General features: G+C 52.8%; 1 protein-coding gene across 4 annotated transcripts in view; it reads left to right on the top strand.

Annotated features, from left to right (window-relative positions):
- The window catches only part of Slc6a11 (solute carrier family 6 member 11), a 109,201-nt gene that overhangs the window by 66,409 nt on the left and 19,116 nt on the right, over positions 1-23,676 (top strand). For all 4 annotated transcript variants that reach the window (XM_087207173.1, XM_021252220.2, XM_004874850.4 and 1 more), the window contains 2 exons: positions 19,629-19,732; positions 22,475-22,599. In XM_087207173.1, the coding sequence (XP_087063299.1) occupies positions 19,629-19,732; positions 22,475-22,599 (229 nt within the window). The remainder of the gene's footprint in view (positions 1-19,628; positions 19,733-22,474; positions 22,600-23,676) is intronic.

Here is a 23,676-nt window from a genome sequence, read left to right on the forward strand (position 1 = left end):
TGTGTATAGGAAAGGGCCAGAGTTCACTGTGGCTCCAGGATGGACTTCGTGATCAGGAGTCATAAGAAGTCAGGTTCACACAGCAGACTGCACCTCCTCATTAGGGCATTTGGCAGCCAAGCTAGAGCTCAGACTTCATCCCACTGTCTGTGGGGAGATGCTGAATTCTTCTGAGCAAGAGCTTGATTGGCATGAAGAGAGCTGTGATTTCAGAAGATTACTCAGGGAGGAGGGAGGCTCAGCAGCACTGGGCAGCAACAATGATGAGCTTCAGCATCAATAGAACGGAGTGAACGGCTGCTCTCCTCCACTCTCTGCCTTGTGGCCTCGAGCAGGAGTCTTTCCCTCTCTGAGTTTCTAGAGGACAAGGTCCTCTCTTTGTCTTGTCTCCTCTCCCATGCAGGTATTGTACGGTTAGATGAAGCAGTGGGTGGAAGCTTCTCCCTAGGTATAGAAAGAATGAGAGCTAGAGTGAGGTTGGGGGAAAGAGGAAAGAAGGGGAGACACATAGCAAATGAGTGTGGGTTTGAAGGCAGAGCGAAGAAGGAGTCTGTTGGCCGAGGGTGGAGACTATAAGAGGAAGCCCACCAGGTGTGGCTGGAGCTCAGCCACTGTGGGAGTTCGCAGTCCTCTGGGGGAGAGAGATGTCACCACGGGTAGCAGGGGCTGGCGAGAGCTGTGGGGTAGCAGTGAGCCAGCTGCACATCACAGAGCGACCAGCCCAGGGCCTGTCTCCAGGGACTCCCAGACGGGTTGTTTTGTTAGAAATCCTGCCATGTGTTAATTCATCCAGAAAATATTTATGGAGCACCTGCTCTGGGCCAGGCAGTGTGCCAGGCTCTGCCTTTTAAATGAATCAACAGCAGTGCACCAGTATCCACTCCTGCTAGACGTTCACTGGGCACTGTGGGAGTATGGCGGAGGGGTGGGTGGGACGTGGGTTCTGTCTTCTAGGACAGGAGCTTGTAACTGACCCTCTGTCCCCCAAACAGTACATAAAATGTGCATTGTGTATGTTGGTGGGGGCTTTGAATTAATGTGTCTTATTTTTGAGGAGTTTTTGTTTACACAAAAATTGAAAACAAAATAGTAGAAGTCTCAGACTCCCTCATACCACCCACCCCTACTTTCCCCCAGTTATTGTTAGCATATTTGTTGCAGTTAAAGAGCCAATATTGGTACGTTATTATGAATTAACATCCATATTTTACATTAGAGTTCACTCTTGGTGTTGCACATTCTAGGATTTTGATCAATGTGTAAAGGCCATAGCCATAGTGCCACACAACCCTAAGTCCCCTGTGCTCTGCCTGTGCGTCCCTTCCTTCTCATGAACTTCCTGCTGCCTCTGTATGTTTGCCACCTCCAGAACATGGGATAATTGGACCCAAAGTCTGCAGCCTTTCCACATTGACTCCTTTCACTCCAACCTCTTTACTCAGAGTGCCTCCAGACCAGCAGCACCAGGCTTTTTTGGGAGCATGTCAGGTGTGCTAAACCTTAGCCCCATGCCACATCCCAAATGCTTGGTTAGTACCTGCATTTTAGTGATTTGTACACATGTGAAAGTTTGGGGAGCTTTGGTTGAAGAGAACATTTGGGGCACCATGCAGCCTGGCCAACAGAGCAGCGAGGTCTATTGTCTGAGGAGGCAGGGTCCTGTGACCAAGCAGGCCATGCAAGAAGGATTTCCTGGGTTCTGGGCCCCCCAATATCCTCACTGGCACTCCTAGCATGGAGGGAAGCCGAGAATCACCACGGGGCTTCCAGCATAGGGCATGGAATGGGTCCCAGGAAGGAAGGCCCATGCTCTAGAACCATGCTGGGCAACACAGTGGTCACAAACTATGTCTAACTATTTCACTTTTAACTAACTGAAATTAGTAAAAGCGTTCTCAGTCTCCATGGTCAGATTTCAGGCTGTCAATGGCCCTATGTGGCTAGGGGCCACCACACTGAGGAACATAGATGTATAGCATTTCTGTCACTGCAGAAAATTCTCCTGGGCAGTGATGCTTTGGAGAAATGAGACCAAAAATTAGGGCCCTCTGGGGAAGATAGAACTCAAATTGCACCCTGGCTCCCTGAAGGCAACACTGTCAGACCTTGTGTATGTCTTTCCTCTTCCTTTCAGGGGCCTGCTTACTGCCACAGAGTTACAGAATGCCTGTGGGAGAGGTAGGAGCAGAGCTGTGGCCACAACTGTCTTGGCAGGAAGGACCAGACCAACGTCCACTGTGAGGTGTGGCAGAGGCAGTGGCGTCTGGCCACGTAGTGGCCCTGGCATCAGGCTGAGAAGAAAGGGTCTTCTCCTGAGTGCCATGAATACTGGGAGATGTGGCTGCTCACTCAGCCAGTGTGGCTGGGACTAGCTTCATCCTCTTTCTGGACAAAAAAAGTATCCAGAACACATATTTCCCTCCCAATTCCACACTCCCTTCATCATCTCTATTATTGTTGTCCAATTTTCAACTCTCTCATATTATTGTTTAAGACTTGATACTTGGACTTTACATCATGATTTAGCAATTTCTTTGCTTCTTTTTATTTTAATTCCTTTCTATAGGATTAAATTTCCTTCTTGTTGAAATGTATCATTTAGTTGCTCTTTCAGCAAGGGCCTGGAGGAACTGAGCTCTCATTGTGTATGTCTGAAAAATGTTTATTTCACTATTTCTCTTGAGTGGTAGTTTAGCTGGGTATGGAATTCCAGGATGGCAAATTTTAAGTTACATCTTGAATTCTAGTACCTAGTTTGTGGAGCAGTGTGTGATCATAACTTGTATTAGTCAGTGTTGTGTTATTGTAATGAAATACCTGAGGCAGTTAACTTATAAAAAGAAAAGGTTTATTTTGGCTAATAGTTCTAGAGGTTTCAGTCTAAGATTAGGTGGCCCCATTTCTCTGCGCCTCCTGGAAGGGTGGCCCATCATGGTAAGAGTGTGTGGTAGAGCAAATTGCTTACACCATGAACCAGGAAGCAGAAGGACATGGAGACAGAGGTCACCAATGCCTTTGCACTTTCAGTGACCTAAGAATCTGCCAATAGGCCCACTTCTCAGAGGTTCCGCCACCTGCCAACAGTGCCAGCCTAGGGATGAGAGTTTTAACACAGACCTTAGGAGTACACTCACACAAGCCAGAGTGTACCCTTTCCAGGACTTCCATATTGCATCCTGAGCTGTGAGGCAGAGTTTTTTAACTACATATTTGCAACAGAGCAATTCCTTTCTGGCTCCAAGCTCTTCCATAGTCCCACTTGGCTTTGTGTATTAATTGTGTATTAATCCCACTAATCATGTGTATTAATTAGCTTTCTCATCACTGAGACACAATACCTAACACCTACAATTTAAAGGAAGAGAGGCTTAATTTGCTCGTTCAATCCATGACCAGCTGGCTCCATGACAGAAACATCATGGGGGAAGGATGAGATGGAGCAGAGCTGCTTAGTTCCTGGCAGCCAAGAAGCAGAGGAGGGAGACAGTGCCAGACAGGAAGAGGTGAGGGACAAGAATCAGACCCCGAGGTCACACTTCCATGACCCACCCAGACACTGTCTATGTTCCCTCCACCAATCCCAAAGCCAATCAAGTTGACCCTCCACCTCAGCCACCATGTCATGCTGGGAGCCAATTTTCCTGACTCTGTTCTTGGGAAGGAATCTGGATCCCAGCCTCTTGGGTTCTCTTTGTTCCTATGTCCCTATGGATTGCCGGGTCTGTGCCTTGATTTCTGGCTTTGACTTCTCTCACTCCTGGCATCTGGAAGAAGTTTCTATCTTCCTTTCAAGCCAAGCCATGACTTTAAAATACCAACCACATATCATAATGATGTTTTCTGTATCTCCCAAAAAATATTTTCAACCCTCAGCTTTTGCTTGCTTTATCTGCTGCTGTTGTGCATATGTGCTAAATACTGAAGGAGCAAATTAATAGTGAGGGAGCCTCCTCTCTATCACCAGGCTCCCATCAGCTGTTCAGTTTTCCGTGGAAAGTCGTGTGTCTTTGGTGATGATTTCATATTTCATGTCATCATTGTATCTTTGGCAGTGAATTTGCTTCTTACTCATAGCATAGATTTCTATTTATCAAGATACCTGACCCCCCACAAAAAAAACCCATGAAGCTCATTTATTTGCTACTTAAACAAGTTGGGGCTCTGAGATCCCAGGCGAGGTGCTCTTTCTGCAGATGAGTTGCTGCATCCCAGAGTGAGGACCCAGCTCACCTACGGCCACAGCTGGAGTACTGGACTAGGATGCAGAGCCACCGCAGAAACACCTATCACTGTGCAGCCTTTTTGAATGTTTCTGTGCCTGTAAAATGAAGGGTTAGACCAGCATGGGATTAGGTCCTGACTCAGTGGCCTGGTGACCTTGGACAGGCCGCACAACCTCTCTGGGCTTCCATCTTCATAGCGGATGGCAGTGGAGAGCATCAGACAGGGGGCCATACAGGGAAGAGCGCTGGGCAGTGCCAGGTACAGGGGAGTGCATAGTTCTCCCCATCAGGAGGCCGTGATTGGCTCCTGCTAGTGCTCCAAGGTTCAAACGACCTGTGCTCTGCCAATGCCTCTACCCTGGTGGTTTCTGACCCAGCACAGTTTTGTGAGAGAGCAGGGCTCGCTTCTGTGTGAGAGCAGTGAGATGAAGGGGCTTTGATACCCTTGTTTGCTGAGACTGTGACATTTCATGTCCTCCCCTGTGAAAACGCACTGGCGCGTGAACTTCCTGTCCCATTTCTCTCTCTTCTCATACTCGAGGCGAGCGCTGGAAGGGCCTGCAGAGCACACACACAACCTGCCGGATGTTCGTGGAGAGGACAGGCATAGCTGCTCCTTGATGGGAGCGTTCATGACACTGCTTGAGGCAGCGGCTGGGGCTGCAGCTCAGCCTCCAAAGTCACAGACCCTGGTCACAGCCTTTCTTCCCCACCCCAGCAGGCAGTGTGGCGAGCTGGGAGCCCCTGGCTCGGAGTCAGGGGACCCTCTCCTTCGCTGACCTTGAACGCTCACTGTCCCTCCTTGAGCAGAGCTCCCACAGCAGTAAGACAAGGGTGTGGAATAAAACCGCTGGTTTTCAATCTTTTCACTCTCGATGGCGCTCTGTTTTCCTCTCCACCCTTACCTTTCCCTGTGGACAGGAAGTTCACATTAGCCATTGTATGTGTCCAACTATGAAAGGTGACACAAGGCCTAGAGTGAAGAGATGATGTGTCAGTGGTCAGGCAACTGTTTTTATAGCATAAATCATCTGCAGGAGGGAAAGTATATGTCTCCAAGGTTATAGATGACAGCGCATCAAGACTCCCCAAGGTCACAGTGTAGGTAGGGGTAGGGCTGGATGAATGTCATACTGAGCAAATGTACAGTAGCATCCTGAGGATTATTCCAGGGCACACTTCACCATCACCCTTTTGAGACACAGACAACTTCTTTAATTCTACTTCCCTCATGTGGCTTACGTACTGCCTGGCACATGGTAGCTGCTCATTAAATTTTTGTGTAGTGCATGGTCCTCATCTCAGAATTTTGCTCCCACCTAGGACAATGAATATCATAATAATTGTTTAAATCTCCAAAGAGATGACAGAGCTGGAGAAGGCGAGTGAGAAAGGTATTCCCTGAGAAAGACAGACGAGGTTATAAGTAACAGACACGGGCTTCTTGAGTAAATACTTCAGAGACAGAATGCAAAATAAATCTATGAAATTGTGCAGGGCGAGACTGGCAGGCCAAGACCTGCACTTTTAATGTCTCACTCCCTGCCTCTCCTTGGAAAATGGCTCCATCTCATCCCGAAGGGAACTGTGGCTGAAGGTGGGGCTTGAGAGCCCACAACCTGCAGACGGAGGATAGCAGGCGTTCAGAAGCAGCTTCAGTCCTTCATGTGATGTCAAGGAAGAGGGGACAGAAGTCTTGAAACTCCTAAATTTTCTGGTCAGGGATGGAGCACTGGGCTTGGCTCCTGGGATCACCTGGTCAAGGGAAGTTTCCTGCCTTTCCCCCACTGCCACAAACATGCATTCTTGGGCACAAATCCTGTGTCTTGGCACCAGCACATCCCTGGGGAGCCCCGCCCTTTCTGTTGGCAGGTGTGACCCATCCCCCTGGGGGAGCCTGCCCATCCTCACCCCTGGGATGGGCCTCCTGCTGCTGCCTCCGTGGTTCTGCTGGCACAGGGAGCACCCACATGCCTGTCCCTGGGTGCTACCCCTGTCGTCTCCACATTGTCTCACCACAGACCTCTCCAGCCTCCTCTCTGCCCCCTTCATGTCATTTCCCGACACATTTCAGCCTGCGCCGTAGACATCAGCATACCCCACCACCACCACACGCATCAGCATTCATCTCTTGATTATTTTAAAAATAATCATCTGTGGTTTTGTTGCTCAAGCCACAGCCCTAGGAGCTGCTGAGGGAGGCACAAGAAATGAGGATGCAGGCTGCTCACTCATGGTGGCTTTGCCCCCGAGCTGAGCACACAGTGTCCGGGAGTGGCCTTTGGGAGGGACTATGGGGGCCAGCGTGTCAGGTCTACTGCTCGTCCCCGCAGGTCACTAGAGCTCCTGTTTGCTGATCTCTGAAGCCTGCAGAGGTCAGGAGCCTGGCCTGGAGCTCGGGCACAGCACCACACCCAATAACTCGGCCCCGGCCACCCAGAGCCTGCTCACTGTCCTAGGCACCCTGGGCTGCCTGCTGCAGGTCAGCTTTCTGGTCGGAAGCTGTCACCTCAGCTCTATAGGTGACCAGAGCACAGGCTGTGTGTACAGGTGGCAGTGTGACCTTGGAGTCGGCTGAGGATATGAGCAAGAAGTAGAGCAGCCCATTCGAGGAGGCAGGTCCCCCTCCCCAAGCCACAAGGTCCCTCTGGCACCAGGCAGAGTTCGGTGATACCGGGGACCTGGGGAAGGAACATAGGCTGCTGGAGAGGATGGCAGTCACCTGGAAGAGGACAATGAGAGCTTACAGATTAAACCAACCTTGGATTGAAAATATCTGATAAAAAATTGCATCTGTACTGAACACACACAGACTTTCATTTCCTCATCCTTATTCCCTAAAGAACGCAAAATGATGACTCTTTCTATAGCATGGACATTGTGTCAGGGGCCATGGGTCACTGAGAGGTGATAAGTATCCCAGAGGACGCGCTCAGGTTCCACGCAGACGCTGCGCTATGAAGGGACCTGGGTGCCCATGGTTTGGTATCTGAGGGGGTCCTGGAGCTGGCCCCCCATTCTGCAGATGCCAAGGGACAACTGTACTTGAAAATCAGCAGGACAATAGATTACAATATCTGTCAAAAACACATTTAAAATAAAACAATTTGGAACATATTTTAAAAGAAGCAAGGACTGGGGCCAGGCAGATCTGGGTTGCGCCTTTTCTCCCCTCCGGGTGATCGGGGCCGCTTCTGAGGGCTTCCAGTGTCATCTGTTCCACGAGTCTGGCGGAGGCAGACACAGTCTCCACCCCTGGTGGCCTGAGGGATGATGACAGTGGGCCTTGGCCTCATAAGTGTCCAAGGACCATGGGGACTGTCCTTCCACTAAAGCCAAGGTCACCTCGAATCCTGGGACGCCCACAGGGTGCTTCTCTGACTCTCAAGGGTCCTTGCAGAGGTGCTGCATGTCCCCTACATTCTCCTCCTCCTGTGTCCAGGCATGGCACCATCTGAGTGCCTTTTCCCTTGGGTACTTTCTGGCTTCCAAGACCCGAGCAGGACGTGAGGTCATTATTACCTCCATCTCCCCAAGCCTGGCACTCATAGAGTGCTCAGAAATGTTGTATGAGGGGAATAGGTCCATGACCATCAAACTCCTTAGCAGCAGAAAACTCTGAGATCATCCCCGCTGGCTTCCAGTGCAATGCAGGAATTTCTTCACCTGCATCCCCAGATGTTCTTGGTTACTTTCAGCAGCAGGTTGCTCACTCTGACTGGACTCTCAGTTGGGAAGGAAACGGTTCTGTTATTGATGGTGACGGTCCCCATTGCCTGGCCAACATAGATCTCCTCTGGGAGGATTCTTGGGGCAGAAATATGAGCAGGCTCCCATTCACCATCAGAATTCAATTCTGCATGGAACTGAGTAGCATCTTGCTGTGGCTACCAAAGTCATTTTCCTGCTTGGGAACTTTGAGTAGCTTCTAGCCAAAGAGTGGTGAAAAATAAAACACCAACCCTGGGAACTCCATGGAACCCTTGTCTAGAGGTGCTTCTGCTGGGAAATCTACACAGCCCTTCTCTTCTCAATCCCTGGGCCTTTGCACATGCTGTGTACTTCATGAGAGGACTTTCTGCTTCCTTCCAGGCTCCCAGGCCAGTAACAGCACAAAACGCCTGTGGAAAGGGGAGATCTCCCTCCCCCTTCATTCATAAAGTTCTCTGACCCTTGCATTTGATTCTACATCTGTGCCTAGTGTGGGCCATGAGGTTAACCATGGAGGTTTTCCATGTCTTCTGGACTTTCCAGGGCTTTCCCCAGAGAAATGGGCCCAATCAACCTCAGAGTATATACTTGCCCAGATGTCTGGGCTGGACGATCATCGTTTCGGATTCAGAGTGCTCACTGCCTCCAACTGCTGAGAACAGCCTTGTCATAGCTGGACCCAGGACAGAATGCTGTGCTCGATTAGAAGTGTCTGCAATCCAGTTGCCATAGTTTTCCTCTCTCTCTCTCTCTCCACAGTACTTGGGATTGAACATCATACCAGTACTAAGCTATATCCACAACCTTTTTTATTTGTTATTTTGAGTCACGCAGGCTGGGCTGGAACTTAGAATCCTTGTGCCTAAGCCTCCCAGAGTGCCCGGATTACAAGTGTGCACCATGACACCTGGTTCGGTGTGTGCATTTTACAGACTGGGAATCTAAGGTTAGGAGGAGAGAATGTTGGTGAACATGCGGGAACTTCAGGGCAAGCTGGAAGGGGACCTAGGTGACCTATCCCTCTGTGCAGCGGGCTCCCCACCTGGCCTGCTAATTAGGGCTCTGTTTCCACTCGGAAGCCTCTCTCTCCATGTGCTGGGGACTGTGAAGCTGTGGGCACTGCCCTCCATTCCTTGGGTGCTTGCTGGCCCGGTGTTGTGAGGAGGGCCAGCACGTGTTGGTGAAGGCAGGGATGGAACTCCCTGCCCTCCTGCCCCCGCGTCCATGCACGGCAAGTGTCACAGTGTGCTTGGTGGCCTGCATTCCTCGTCCGTGGGCAGACAGATGAGAGGCGGCCCACCCGTACCACACTGTTCCTCCTCCAAGCCTCCTAGGAAGTCCTGTCTGTAGATGGCATGGCACGCTCCTGAGACCCCAGAGGGCACTGAGCCTGACCGGTGGCTCCCCTTCTCACACCCTGCCCTGTGCCCTTGAACTGACTCGTGGTTAGGAAAGGAGAGAAGGTTCCTGTGGGGCCAGGGGGTGGGGTACCCAGGGCTAACAGGTGATATGCAAGCTCTGCTGTCCCGGGGACCAGGGTGCCACAGCCCTGCCTGCAGGACCAGCTCAGCCTCCCTGCCTCAGTGGCTCTCAGCCCAGGGGTCACTTAAAACAGATGGGGTACAACGTGGGCTGCTACCATGGCTCAGGGCGCCTCTAGCATTTGGGGCGTGGGAGCTGGGAGCTAAACCTCTTGCAATGAGTGACCAGCCAACTGTGCTGTCCAGGTGCCAGCAGCACCCGGGAGAGATGCCGAAGGGGAGGCCTGGGCCTAAACGGAGCCCAAGTCTCGGGACAGCCTGGGGACAGACAGTTCATCCTTGTCCTGAGCCCTTTGGTAAATGGGGCTCAGGTGGCCCATGGAACGGGCTGAGGGGGAGGCGTGTCCAGCCCCAGGATGCTCCCATGCCAGTCCCAGAGCTCATCACCGTGCGCCTGGGGCCAGCTGGCACCTGTCACGGCCCCCACGCCGTACTCCTTCCCGTGCCACCTCCTGGACAGAGGCCTGGCCTCAGTGACCTCCAGTCCCTGCCGGCTCAGGGGCCAGCCTGCACACCCGAACTCCTGCGCAGGCCGAGCAGCTCTCGCCCTTCAGCCCAGTGACTCCCTGGCAGGCCAGGGGACCCAGGGAGCTGCCCAGGGAAGGGCTTGGCGTGGGGCTCTCCACCGCTGTCCCCTCCCCTGCCCCTCCCAGCACATTAGCATTTAAATATATCCAGGGTGTCCCCCCAAAGCCCTCTCCCCATTGAAGCCACCACAGCCGGACTCCCCTGGCTCATAAAGGCCATACTGTATTCCAGCTCCTGCACGGCATTAGCCAGGGAAGGGGCCAGGGCGCCTAGCAACCTGGGGGCGGCTGAGAGAGGGCTGGGGAGGAAGTGGTTTTCATGTAATTATTCCTCCCACAAAAGCTGTTGTCAGGTACACACTAGAAACACAGCTGGTTCATTATTCTCCTAACCTACTTTTAATCTTTTGAGAATCCTTCCCGATATAAAAGGCTAGAAGAAAGAGCTTAATTCAGCCATTTTCTGCCAGGCCATATAAGTTATGTTTTCGCCTCAGTTGAAGGCTCCACTTACAAAAGTTGGGGTGTGTGTGTGTGTCTGTCTGTCTAAAAGAAAATGACAGAAAAGGCTGTGGGTTGTGAGCCCCAGGAGGAATAACAGGCCTAGTCGGGCTCCTGGATCCTGAAACCTCACATGCTGCTCGGCCCGTGGCCTCTGTGCCTCTTGGTAGCTGGGCCTTGGGATGCCAGGAGAGGAGCTGAAGAGCTGTGACACACTGACGCTTCCCTGGGCGGCAGTGTACCTGCTGCAGTGTTGGGCACTGTGCATTTAATGGCCTCAGAAACTGGGTTGGCTGCCTGGTAGGGAGGGTGGCTCAAGAGTGGGAACCAGTACTGTTGAGAAGCGTCAGCCTCCCAGTGACATCAGACTAGGGGCATGGCGCCAGCCAGCCCACTCATACTCTACAGTCCCTATATCTTTTTTCCATGGACAAAGAAGTTGAGTCTCAGAGAGGAGAAGAAATTTGCCCAGGGTTGCACAGCAAGTAAGGAAATAGAAGAACAGCTCCACCCCTGGGTCTGCTGACCTCCAGGCTTTTCCCCTTTTCACTCAGTCCCTGCGGGGCTCAGTCTGAGGCACCTGACAAAAACAGTCTGGTTCGATTTAGTCCCTTTCTGCACCATATTTCCAAGTTTCCTCCCCAGTGTGGCCAGACTGGGGAGTCGGGGATCACACGTTCCTTTCTTCTCAAGCCAGAAGTGGCCACACATTGGCGGACGTGTGTCTCTCGTTTTGTTTGTTTTTTGAGATAGGGTCTCACCCAAGGCGATTCTCCTGCCTCAGCCTCCAGAGTGCTGGGATGATAAGTGTATGCCACCACCCTCTTTTTGCTCTCTTGGAGCTAACTGGAGCTGGTTCTCCCATCTCTGGCTGCTGGCTCCCATGCAGCAGAGATGACAATGCATGACAGCGAGGGTGCAGCGAGTTTAATACTCGAAAAGTGCTTCACACGGCCCCACATGGCCCCAGGGCTTGCTGGTGTCATTGTGCCGATCAGTATCACCTCCAGCCCGGCTCCTCTTACTGTTGCTTCCGCACCAGACAGAGTAATGTTCGTGTGTCCAGCGCACCTCTGCCCTGACCCTGGCTGCACAGCCTAGTTCTGCCTCAGGCGTCCTCCTGCACCCGTGCTGCTTTAGATGCCGCGGAAAAGCAGGGCTTCTCTTCTGCCCCCCTCCAGCTCCCTGGACAGACCGGGTAGGTCCTGCCCTCGCTTGAGCGCCTTTGGGGCAGGAGCTGTGAGACACACCCCAGGATTGTGACTGCCACACTGCCGACGCTCCCTGCATGGTGCCAGTGGGGCAGAGAGAAGAGCCTCTTTCTCTTCAGATATTTGTTGGTTTTTTGTGGTGGTTGCAGATTGAACCCAGGCCCTTCACACTGAGCTACATCCCCAGCCCATTTTTAGTTTTCATTTTGAGACAGGCTGTTACTAAATTGCCCAGGTGGGGCTCTAGCTTGCGATCCTCCTGCCTCAGCCTCCCAGAGTGCTATGATTACAGGCTTGTGCCACCACTCCCAGCTTTTCTCCAGATCTTTGAGTGGGGGACATGTGGGGACTGCTTGAGCTCCTGGGTACTCTTCACACTTGTCAGGATCCCAGCACTGTGCCCAGCACAGGCTCATGAATATTCCCTATTCCACCTTTTGGATGCCAGCCATACACTCACAACACCCCATCAGAGAAGTCACTCCTCTCCTGGAGGCAGGAGACAGACCTGATGCTCTCTCCTCAACTATTCGATTCATGGAATGGGATGGCACATGTGTCCATCCAGGCACAGCATGGGCAGAGGGTGAACATACCCCCCGCCCCGCCCCTTTGCCTGTAGCCTGGGGATGGTGGTGCCCTCCTCAGGGCCGGTGTGCAACACATGGGACCACAGTCTTGTAAGTTCTAAAGTGCTGTCCTTGTAGACTGGAGCACCCATCATGACAAACATCGCTTCTAAAGTGTCCGTCCATGTGTCCTTGCCTCTGCTAGCAGCTGTCATTGGGTTCCTACTCCATGCTGGCCTGGGAAGGAGGTGGCCACCAGTCCATGGCTGTCTGTGCGCCAGGGCTCACTGTAACCAGTTGCCCTGAACGGAGTGAGGTTGCCTGGTGCTGGGGGTGGGACCCCTGTCCCCTCCGGGGGCTTAGCACCCCATTCCCATGCAAATCTGTCCTCAGACCTCTGATCAGGGACTGCTGCCAGAACCCCTCTGCTCACTGCTCAGACCTGGGGCATGACCGCTCCTCCATTGCTGATCTGCTCCTTAGGACTGGCTTTGGGGAGGTGGCTTCCCTTCAGCCTGGGAGCAGCAGGCAGCCCCTCTGCTCAGGTTGTGGCAGAAGCTGGTCCCCAGGCCTGGAAGCCTGGCCTCATGTTCCTCGAGGTGAAGTCCACTAGTCCTGCTGGCCACCAGCTGCAGGGCAGCATGAGCCCTGAGGGACTCCAGGCCCACTGGGCCGACCAGGAGTTCCCCACTTTCATCTAAAACAATGGGCTGGTACGCCATGGGCACACACCTGGCCTTTCACAGATCCACTTTCTCTTTGGGAAAAATGGAGATGAAAATACCGGCCTGGTGAGGTAGCTGTGCAGATTCTGAGTGTGGTGCATGAAGGCTGTGCAGACACCACGCTTCAGCAAATGTCCATGTATGGTTCCCACTGACAGTGCCACCTGCCTCTCCCTGCTTCTCTTCCCCCTGCTGTCCTGTGGCTCCTGTGGCCACCATGCTGCATCAGACTCTGTGTTTGTGGGATTCCTCATGTCAGGGAGAAGCCCCCTGAGAAGCAGCTGACATGGAATGATGCTACTTATTCCCCATCCATTTGTACCTCTTCCCAGGAAGGCAGGAAGGCCGCACTTCCCAGGCCCTCTTCCCTCTAGGTTGGGGCCACATAACAAAGCTCTAGGCTGAGGTCTGTAGGCAGAGGTGACAGAAGAAGTGCTGCTCGCCTCCTGGGCTATAGTTCTCTGTTCCTCCACCCCCGAGGCTGGCAAGCAGCTGGTGTTCAGCGCTGAGGTCGGACCCACCACGCATCTCCAGCCTGTGCGGGCAAGAACACTGTGACACCACTCTGCTGAGGAGGGAGGTGAAGTGGACTCCTTGAGATGACACAGCACGGGTCCTGGGAATTTTACAAGAAACGCGACCCTGCGTGGACTCCAACCCTGCTTTGCCCAACAAGCCTGTGTCTCAGGAGAAAGCTGCTATACACATGTTTCCCTGGTGTGGACAACACGCGAGACCAGTGGAGAAAGTTTGGATCTCAAGGCAGGAAGAAGTTGAGTTCCTGCCAAAGCCCTCATGGCTTTCAAATCTCCACCTTTGGCCCAGACCTGTGTTTAGTCGCAGGGTTTCTACTTGTCTCCTTAACATCTAATTATGTCTCATACCTGCCTTCTCCAAGTAAATACCTACCCATTCCCCTCACCACACCTCCCACTTCCCTGAAAAGAAAAAATATCATTGACCTGAGCATGGTGGTGAACACCTGTCATCTCTGCACTTGGGAGGCTGAAGCAGGAGAATCACAAGTTCTCGTCCCACCTGAACAACTTAGCAAGACTCTGTCTCAAAAAAAAAAAAAAAAATAGGAGTGGGGAGGTAGCCCAGTGGGAAGACCCTGCATTCAATCCTCAGAACCTTGAAAAGAACAAACACAATTGGATCGCTCTTTTGTGTTGCACCTGTCCACCAAATGCTCAAATCTAGACTTTCTTATCTCCAGTCAAGAGCAATCTGATTTATCCTTGCTTTTAAAGATTCCTTGAGAATTAAGGACACAAGATGGCAATGGAAAATATTTTAATTTCCGAGTGTGTCCCCACCCAGAGAAACCAGGAGAGCAGAACATGAGCTATGAGAGCTGCACCTCTGAGCCCTGCACCATGACCCTGAGCAGCCGGGTCACAGCTGGCAGCAGAGATGCCTGTGCGTTAGCAGTTCTGTGGGAGGTAAAGGGGAGAGGACTCCTGTGGGCCCAGCACTGGAAACCCAGAAAGCCCAACCAGACTCACCCCTGGGAAAGGACTCTGGTGAGAGGAGAATATGGGGACCATCCAAGGATATCAGCTGGACTCAGAGGGTTTGTATGGCCTGCAGGTCCTGGGTGAGTGAGCAGAAGGAGGAAGTTTGGGCCATGGAGTTGGGACTCGCTGACTGAGGCCCCTAGCAGCGGAGCCCAACACTGAGGAGGAAGTGCCAAAAAAAATTGGGCACAACAGAGACACCAGAAAAATAAAGAGACATTTCAGATAAGCTCGGAGGAAGGGAACAGAGAATGGCCAGGTCAGAAAGTAATGTGTGTACAGCTATAGGTTTAAAGGCTTTGTGGTAATAACAGAAAAGAGAATTCTAAAAGTATAAGGCTGGGAAATCTGACTGGGCCGCATCCATTTTTCTACACGAGAGAATCCCCTCCCATCTCATCTGCACAGAGAGAGGACTGTGGTAAAATCCCACACAAGGCCAGTAGGAGAAAAAGGGAGGATGAGAAGCATGTTCCTATGGGTGATGAATCTGTCCCACAAAGAGACACCCATGAGGCAGCTGGACACTGAATATTTCACCACAGGCTAAAAGAGATTGAGAAACTGATGCTAGGAGACAAGTGGAGTAAATGTAATCATTAGACAAAAAAAAAAAAAAGAAGATTTGAAAAAAGTGCTAACAGGAAGGACAGCTTATAAAAGGAAATCTAGGGCTGGGGGTTTAGCTCAGTGGTTCAGGCGTCTGCCTCACGAGCGCAAGGTCCCAAGTTCAATCGCTGGTACCAAAAAAAAAGGAAATCTATCTCAAAAAATGTAACTAGGAACTAGGTAGGATAAAAGAGTGAATAGTGACTATGGATAATATCATATGATAAACAGAGGATGGAAAGAGGAAAGTAAAAAATAAAGTGAGCTAGAAATGAATAAAGAGGGCCAGGTGTGATGTAGCACACCTGTAATCCCAGCACTCAGGGGACTGAGGCAAGAGGACTGCTGCAAGTTTGAGGCCAGCCTGCACTGCAAAGAGAGAACTTGTCTCAAAAAAAGAAAAGAAATGAACAAAGAGATTTTAAAGAGAATACAAGAAGTCGTAAGTATAGATGATAAACAAGGAAGGTGCAACATACATACAAGGCCCTGAAGAAGAAAAACAAAGCAATGAAGAGAATAAATGTAAAAGCAATAATTCGGGGATTTTTTTTTCTCTTGAAATAAAAAAGACTTGAACTTACATCTTTTTAAATTTGTTTTTGATATATAAAAGTATAAAGTTATACATATTAATGGAGCACCTTGTGCCGATGTATGATGCCGATTGTGTGGTGTATATATATCTTGCGTAATGTTTAATCAGATCAAACATTCCTATCTCCTCATACATTTATGCTTCATGGTGAAAGCTTTCTCCTAGACATTTGAAATGCACAGCACTTTGTTGTTTCTAGCCGCCTTCCTGTACACACCAGAGCTCCTTGCTGCCATCTAATCATGGCTTAGTATCCACTGTAACTTAGTACCCATCCTTTCCTCCCTCCACCCTCCCAGCCTCTTGTAACCATTCTGCTCTCAGCTTTCACATGAGAGAGATCCCTGGTCCTTCTGCGCCTGGCATATCCCACGTCCATCCATGTTGCTACAGATGACATGAGTTCTTCCTTTTCAGGTAGAGTAGTGCTCGGTGTTTATGGGCCACATTCTCTTTATCATCAGTTGGTGAGCACTGAAGTTGCTTCTGTTCCCTGGTGAGTCATGCTACATTGAACAGGGGTGTGCAGAGGTCTCTGAGGCTGCATCTGGACAGAGACATGGTCTAATAAAACTGCCAAGAGTGAAGGAGAACCCTGCTGGGCATCCAGACAAAGAGAAGAAGTGCGTTTTAAGTGGAAATGAATTTGACTGGCATCAGGCTTTTCTACAGCAGCACTTTGCCCCAGAGGTCAATAAAACAGCATATCAGGTGCTCAGGAAAGGAAAAGGGGACCTAGGACTTCATATCCAGCCTCGGATCAACTATTGTGCCCATGCAGGAGCCTGGGGGTTATCATGTCCCACAAACCTTTCCGAAGCCATTTACTACAGAATGAGGCATAGAAAAACAAATAGGCTGGAAAGGTGTTCGTGTGAGGCCTGGCAGTGAGAATTGTATTTCTAGTCACCTGTAGAATTCACAGTGCATAGTGGCTGGAAGGGAGATAATACAGTACATAATGCTTGTGTGTTAGGTGATGCAGATACAGCCAGTATATTAACAATCAGGGGGAAGTGGAGGGTGTATATGAAAATCAGCACAGAATCAGTCCACAGACAGAAGTATTAACTGGAGGCAAAAGGGAAATTATTCAAAGTAGATGGTAAGGGAAACAAAAGCTACTGGATAGCATCAATATCGCTCACAGTAGGCAGTGTTTAAAAAGGGGTTGGATGACCAGGTGTGGTGTCCCACACCTGTAATCCCAGCACTCTGGGAGGCTGAGGCAGGAGGATCACAAGCTTAAGGCCAGTCTGGGCAACATAGTGAGACCTTGTCTCAAATATAAAATCAAGAGGGGGCTGCAAATGTAGCTCAGTGCAGAGGCCCTGGGTTAAATCCCTGCTACCACAAAAGGTTAGGAGGTGGGCTGACTTAGGGTATTGCATGAAGATTCTGATGTGATGGTAACCAACATAATGGAAAAAAACATGCTTTTTCCCATAGAGGCCAGGGAGCAAGAGGGGGTAGGGGACACGACATGCCCCCTTCTCCAGGCAGCCTTCTTAGGTTGCTTTCCACACCCCATCCACCTCTCCCAGGCACTGGACACCGTGTTTTGTGCACATTTTATTTCCCCTGAGAAAAGAGGTGTGGTGCTGTATAATTTCTCAGCGCCTCCTTCAGAGCCTGGCCCAGGATTCTGCACACAAAAGGCAGAATGTGTATGTGCTGCTCCACCAGTAATTCAGGACTCCTGGAAGGATCAGGGTTTACACCCTCTAGGTTTTCTCAGAGTTTAACGTTGCTGTCATCAGAAAGTTTTCAGTTTGGTGTAAGAGTGGTCCTTTGAAGAGAAAAGTTCTTGGAGAACTGGTTTCAGGCATGGCTGGGTCCAGGGACTCAAGTCGTGTTGCCAGGATCTGACTCGCTTGGTTCCCAACTCTGGTTGCCTGTGGAATGGCTTGATTCCAATTCCCAGGCAAATTCTTCCCTGTGGGCAATGATGGCTCCCAGAATTTACAATCTGAACATCTCCATCAGAAAAGCAGGTGTCCTGCGGGTGTAGTGGCACATGTCTGTCATCCCAACCCTCCGGAGGCTGAGGCCAGGAGGATCACCATGAGTTTGAGGTCAGTTTGGGCTACATAGTGAATTCAAGGCCAACCTAAACTATATAGTGAGGCCCTGTCTCGAAAAAGAAAACAAAAGAATGAATGAAAATGAAAAAAGAAAAGAAGGTGTCCCGTTGCCATTGCTCCAGTCAGTGTTGCAGGACCCTGGCTGGCTCACTTCCTCTGCTCACTCCTGACCAGTCACTGTGTCTGAGGAAAGCTTTGATTGCCTCCCCACCAAGCACCTCTGTGTGGGACCAGCGAGGAGCTGGGACGCAGCAGAGATGGATGGGCACAGAGTAGGGAAAGCCAGCACCTGTCCGGCACACAATGGAGTCTGGTTACGCTGGGGAGCTGGCTTTCTGCTTTTCTGGATTCGTCTGTCGCCTTAGCCTCAGCACCTCCTCTTGATCTGCAAAGGGCCGCCACATGGACAAGAAAGCTGTGGTTGTATGAGCCTAAAGTCAGGAACAGGAAGGGAGAGCTCTTCTCATTTAAAGAAATGTTCTGCTAGAGCTCTCTAAAGAAGAAAGGGCTGTGTGGAGAGGTAGTGAGCTCCCTGCCACTGGCAGTAATCAAACAGAGACTATTCTGTCAGGAGGACTCAGAAGAGAGTGCTTTGTTGGGGGAGAGGGCTACACCAGAGGGCTTCTGAAGCTGGGGAAGAAGTAAACATGTATCCACACAGGTGGGTGTCCGTGGATTTGCTGGATGGCTTTGGACACTTAATCACCCTCTGTTCATTCCTCAGTGTCCTCCGCCTTCAGAGGGGCTGATGGCGCCTAGGGTTGCTGAACAGTCCTATGTTGTGGGCACGGTGCCCACACATCCTCAGCACTCACCTAGCGTCTGCTGTGTGTCATCTGTTGTGTGGGGCCCTGTTCCTTGGGTGGCACTGGGTGCCAGGTGCAAGTCCCATCAGCCCATGTCAGGTTTTGCCATAGGCTTTCCTTGGTGACTCCAGGAGGTGAGTTCAGAGAGTGCCCAGGAGATGCCAGCAAAGCTGCTGTAACCTGAAGGGCTTGGGTCCTTGGAGGATTTGGTGATTCAGAAAGTAGCCACCATGTGTGCTGCATGAGAAGCAGAGGGCCCTGTTTTGGGAGCTGATCAGAACTTGCTGGGTGCTCAGTGAAGCCATGGTCTTCCTCCTGGAGAAAAGCCTGGCTTTGGACTGAGCCTTGCCTGCTTAGGAGTGACTCTCCTCACTCTGGGAGCCCTTACTTCTGTCTCCTGAGTCTTCCCAGCAGTCCTGGTAGAAGCTCCTTTCCTGCTTTGCAGATGATGACCCTGAACCTCAGAGAGGTTAAGCAACTCCCCGAGCCACACAGCTCAGCTGGGGACCCGGATATCCAGATTCAGGCTGTCTAGTGAGCTACTTATTATCTAGGCCCTCCAGGAAACTCTGGAATTCATTGAGGACTTTTCTAGTGAATGAAGCAGTTCCCAAGAACACAGTACCATTGAAAATGGGTCCTGGCCCGGGGATTTAGCTCAGTGGTGCCACCGCCTGCCTCACAAGCGCAAGGTCCTGAGTTTGATCCCTGGTACCAAAAAAATAAAGAAAACAGGTCCTTGGCTAGGCATGCTGTGCATGCCTCTAATCCCAGCCCTCAGGAGGCTGAAGCAAGAGGATTGCTGGGAGTTCAAGGCCAGCCTGAACTACATAGCAAAACCCTGTCTGAAAAAAGGGGGTGAGGTGGGAGGATGTCGTGAGAAGGTAGGAAGTTTGATGATCACTTTGCGCATTATTTTGGAGGGTGGGCAACCAGGGAGAGCAAGCCCCTCCAGAACCCCACTGTGACTGCCTCTCTTCTGCCTGCTTCCCTGTCCCTGCAGGTGTGGGTGGATGCCGGGACCCAGATCTTCTTCTCCTATGCCATCTGCCTGGGCTGCCTGACTGCCCTGGGGAGCTACAACAACTACAACAACAACTGCTACAGGTGAGCGGCCGGGCCTGCCGCCTCCTACCCTCCTGCTGCCCTGCTACATTCCAGTCACCCATCACCTGCAGGCCCGTGAGGGAACAGGCAGCCCAGCTGGCCTCTCCCTGCCCCAGGTCAGAGGTGGAACTCAAGGAACTGGGCAAATAAGGATGGGCCACCGTTGGTGCAGGCACCACGTGCATCTGCCCTGGGGTCTCAGACCCAGCCACCTGGCATGGGTCACAGGTACCCTGGCGGGGGAAGGGCTGTACCACAGGCACACCGACAAAAAGCGGCCCAGCCCAGGCCCCCACCAGGGCCTCCAGCACTGAGCGCTTGTTCTTCTGCCTCACGTCCTCCCCCCGTCCTGCCTGCAGGCCTGGGGTCCCACCTGGCCCCCAGCCTGGCCAGCCTCCCTGGCCTCCTGCAGCAGTCACTCCAGGCTTCCTGACCCTGCCTGGCCTCTCATGCCTGGGCCCTGTGCTCCTCGGCCAGGCTGAGATGCACAGAGGGCAAAGGTTCCATCACTGCAGTGGCCTCTAGCTGTCACTCCACGAGGCCCCAGGGGTGTCCTCACCCACACTGGGTACCTCCACCCTGATCTGGTGAGGAAGCGAGACAGTGGTTGTCACCTATGCCGGCTTGGGCAGGGGAGCACGGTCTCGTCTCTGGAGGTGGGTAGCTCTCCACCCAGCCTCCCTGGCTCCCACACAAGGCATGACCACGTCCTTCCGGGCTGTGGGCCGAGGCTTGCCACCAGCCCACGTCTGGGGCTGTGCTTCCTCCCTGCCAGGCTGGTAATAAACACTGGCCCCTGTGGCTCCCTGAAGGAAGGGACTCTCCCTCCCTGCCTTCTCATCAGCAGGAGACAGCAGACGCCCCAGGGGACATTGCAGCATCACAAGGCCCATGTGTGTTCTGTGTCCAAACCGCTCTGTGTGCTGGCCTTCCTGATGTGGAGCCCAGAATGAGCACCCCTGCCCCTGAGTGGCTCAGCGTCCTGCTGACCTCAAAGTGCTGTTACATAAGCCGAGGGGGGGATGGGGCAGGAGTGACCGGACTGCGGGCTACATGGGCTTCAGACACGCTGGTGGCAAGCAGGCGGGTCACAGGCTGGAAGGGACGTCAGGCCCCTCCACCTCTCTGTCCCTCCGTCTGTCCCTGTGGGGTACGAGGAGGTCACTTGAGAGGCCGCTATGGGAGGATGGGGGTTTTGTGATGAAGGACATTCATCTTTCACCTGTGTGAGGCCTGGGACAGTTGTCCAAAGGTCAGGCTTTGGGAGTCTGTGTTCCTAGAGGTTGTTTGCATTTAACTCCCAGACAGGGCATCGTGGACAGCTGGACCATGTGACCCTGTTTCTGGACCTCGGGTTGGGGGGAGTCCTCACTGGGGTGACACGTGGCACATCCTTAAAGAGCAGGACAGGAGACAGAACACAGCCCCTGCAGAGAACACGCTTCCCTCCCCTGGGAGCAGAGGAAATTCAGGTTTGCAGGTAACATCCCCAGGTCCACCAGCCCAGCCAGTGCCCACAGAGCCAGAAACATCATTTAAGGGGACCATATCTGTCATCCACTGCCCCGAGGATGCTGCATAACAAATAGGCCCCGGCCTCGGGCTGACCACTGAGCATATTTGCTTTTATGGCTCCAAGGCTGCTGGTCAGCTTGGGGTGCTGTCCTGCGACTGGGGGCCTGGTGGGGTTGGCCTCAGGTCCAGTTCATCCCTGCTGTGTGTGCCCATGGGGGGTCCAGGCTGACAGATGGCAGCTCCGGGGAGTGGAGGGACGAGTCCAGTTATGTGACAACCCAAGCCCCTCTTGGGGTCACATCTGCTTGGTCTCCTTGTCCCAAGCAAGTCATGTGCCTGAGCCAGAGTTGGCGGAGCAGGAAATGTGCTCCCCCCTGGGGAAGGGGGCAGGGGAGTGACTGCTTGCTGAGAAATGACTCCATCTGCACAAGGCCCCCAGGACCCTGCAATCCAAACACCTCTTCTGCAGCAGGGGAGACGAGGCCTGAAGGACGGACAGCACGGGGGGATTGGGACCCAGGGCTCCTAACCCCAATCTGATGCTCTCTCCACTGTGCCCTCACTGCCAGGGTCACTGCAAAGTGGCAGAGTCACCAACATTAACATAACCTTTGGTTGCATTGCAAAAGATATGGTGTTGGGAGAAGAGGAGATGAGGTGGCTCTGTTTATGCCTGCTCTGTCCTGGTGTGCTGCTGGAAGAGGGGCCAGGTGAGGTGAGCCAGAACAGGGGGCCGGAGATGGCGCTGGGGTCTGGAGACGTGGCTGGAGTGGAGTGGCCAGGATGGTGTCCCCGTGGTCCCAACTCAGCCACCGAGTTCCAAGCACATCGTGGCCACTTCTTGCCAGAGACGCAGCCCTGTCCCTCACCGAAGCTCCCCGCTCTGTCCCGCCGGCTCTTAACCACTGGGAATCCGATCCCCCTCCAGGCTTTCCCCTTTCCAGGGACCCAGAAGAGCATGGGTGACCCCCTCTCCGCCCTTGCTAGATCTGCACCCCCACATGCCAACTGCCCGACCCCGCTCGCCTCTGTGCTCTGACCCATGACCACCTTGTCCTCTAGAAGTGGGGAGAAGCTGTGTGACCCTGGACTGGCCACCTAGCCCCTCTGAGCCTCCAGAATCTCATCTGTGCCTGCTCTCCCCAGACGGCCGTGACAGCTGGCGGAGGACATTGCAGCCGTGTACTGCCCCATGCGCTGATCCAAGCCCTGTGTCTGTTCCCGCAGGGACTGCATCATGCTCTGTTGCCTGAACAGCGGCACCAGCTTCGTGGCCGGCTTTGCCATCTTCTCGGTCTTGGGCTTCATGGCTTATGAGCAGGGCGTGCCCATCGCCGAGGTGGCCGAGTCTGGTGAGTGGCCGTAGCTGGGGCCGTGGGAGGCCTGGAGGCCTGGGGTCTGCATGTCCTGGGTGTGGGTCTCAGGTCCCGCTGTTTTTCTCAGCGCGGGGCCCTGGGAGGGAAGCCAGGCCCCTTCCTGCTGAGACCATAGCACCACCTCATGTCCCAGCCCTACCATCTCCCTGGCACACTCACCTGTGCTTCAGGGAGCCCTTTGCTGGCCTCCCTGCCTCCTCTGCTGTCCTCTGCAGTCCGTGCTGACCATGCAGCATGGTATTGTCACAGCACTGCCCTGAGCGTGGCCCACCCGTCTCTTCCTGTATGCCACCCTACACCATGTGGGGTCTGTTACCCCTTCCTCCCTCCACCCCAGGGCCTTTGCACACTCTACTCCCTGGGCTCTGTTCCAGAGCAGAGTCACCATGGGTGTCTCAGCCTTAAGTGTGGGTTGACGTGCTTGCATCACACCCACCACAGGCAGGGTACCAGTGGGAAAGGGTGAGAACTCCCCCCTTGGTTATGTGGTGCCTGCCTGTGTCCTGGGAAAAGACCATGCACGTGTATGAGAATGTGCAAGAATAGTTGGTGTTCACAGGCAACTGGCAGGCAGGGTGAGCCTGCAGGCAGGGAAGTGCTGTCAACTCCCACTGTCCTGTGGCATGGGAGATCTGCCAAGATCAGCCCTGGACACTAACCTCCTGGGCTCCTGTCTGCTTGTCCACCAGGCAGCACCTATTCAGGCTCCCGGAGGGATGAGGACACCGAGCTCTGCAGGGTCTGGCTGGGGATCATGCATGTCAGGGCCCAAGATGGTCATGCACAGAGCCAGGCCCAAGCAGACCCAAGGACACTGAGTTGGAGCCAGGCAAGAGCTGCCTCCCATGTTCTCCTTCATGGGCCTCTACTTGGCACTCAGAGGTGGCACTTTTGGCAGGGCATGGTGCCACACGCCTGTAATCCCAGCACTCAGCACTCCGGCTGAGGCAGGAGGATCACCACGAGTTCAAGGTGGACTACACAGGGAGACCCTGTCCGAAAAACAAAAGAAAAGTGGCATTTTTACCACCTCCATTTCACAGATAAGGAAGC

The sequence above is a fragment of the Heterocephalus glaber genome, unplaced genomic scaffold, assembly GCF_053883595.1.
Source record: "Heterocephalus glaber isolate CG9 unplaced genomic scaffold, H.glaber_assembly_v1.0 deba00000768, whole genome shotgun sequence".
Classification (NCBI taxonomy): domain Eukaryota; kingdom Metazoa; phylum Chordata; class Mammalia; order Rodentia; family Bathyergidae; genus Heterocephalus; species Heterocephalus glaber.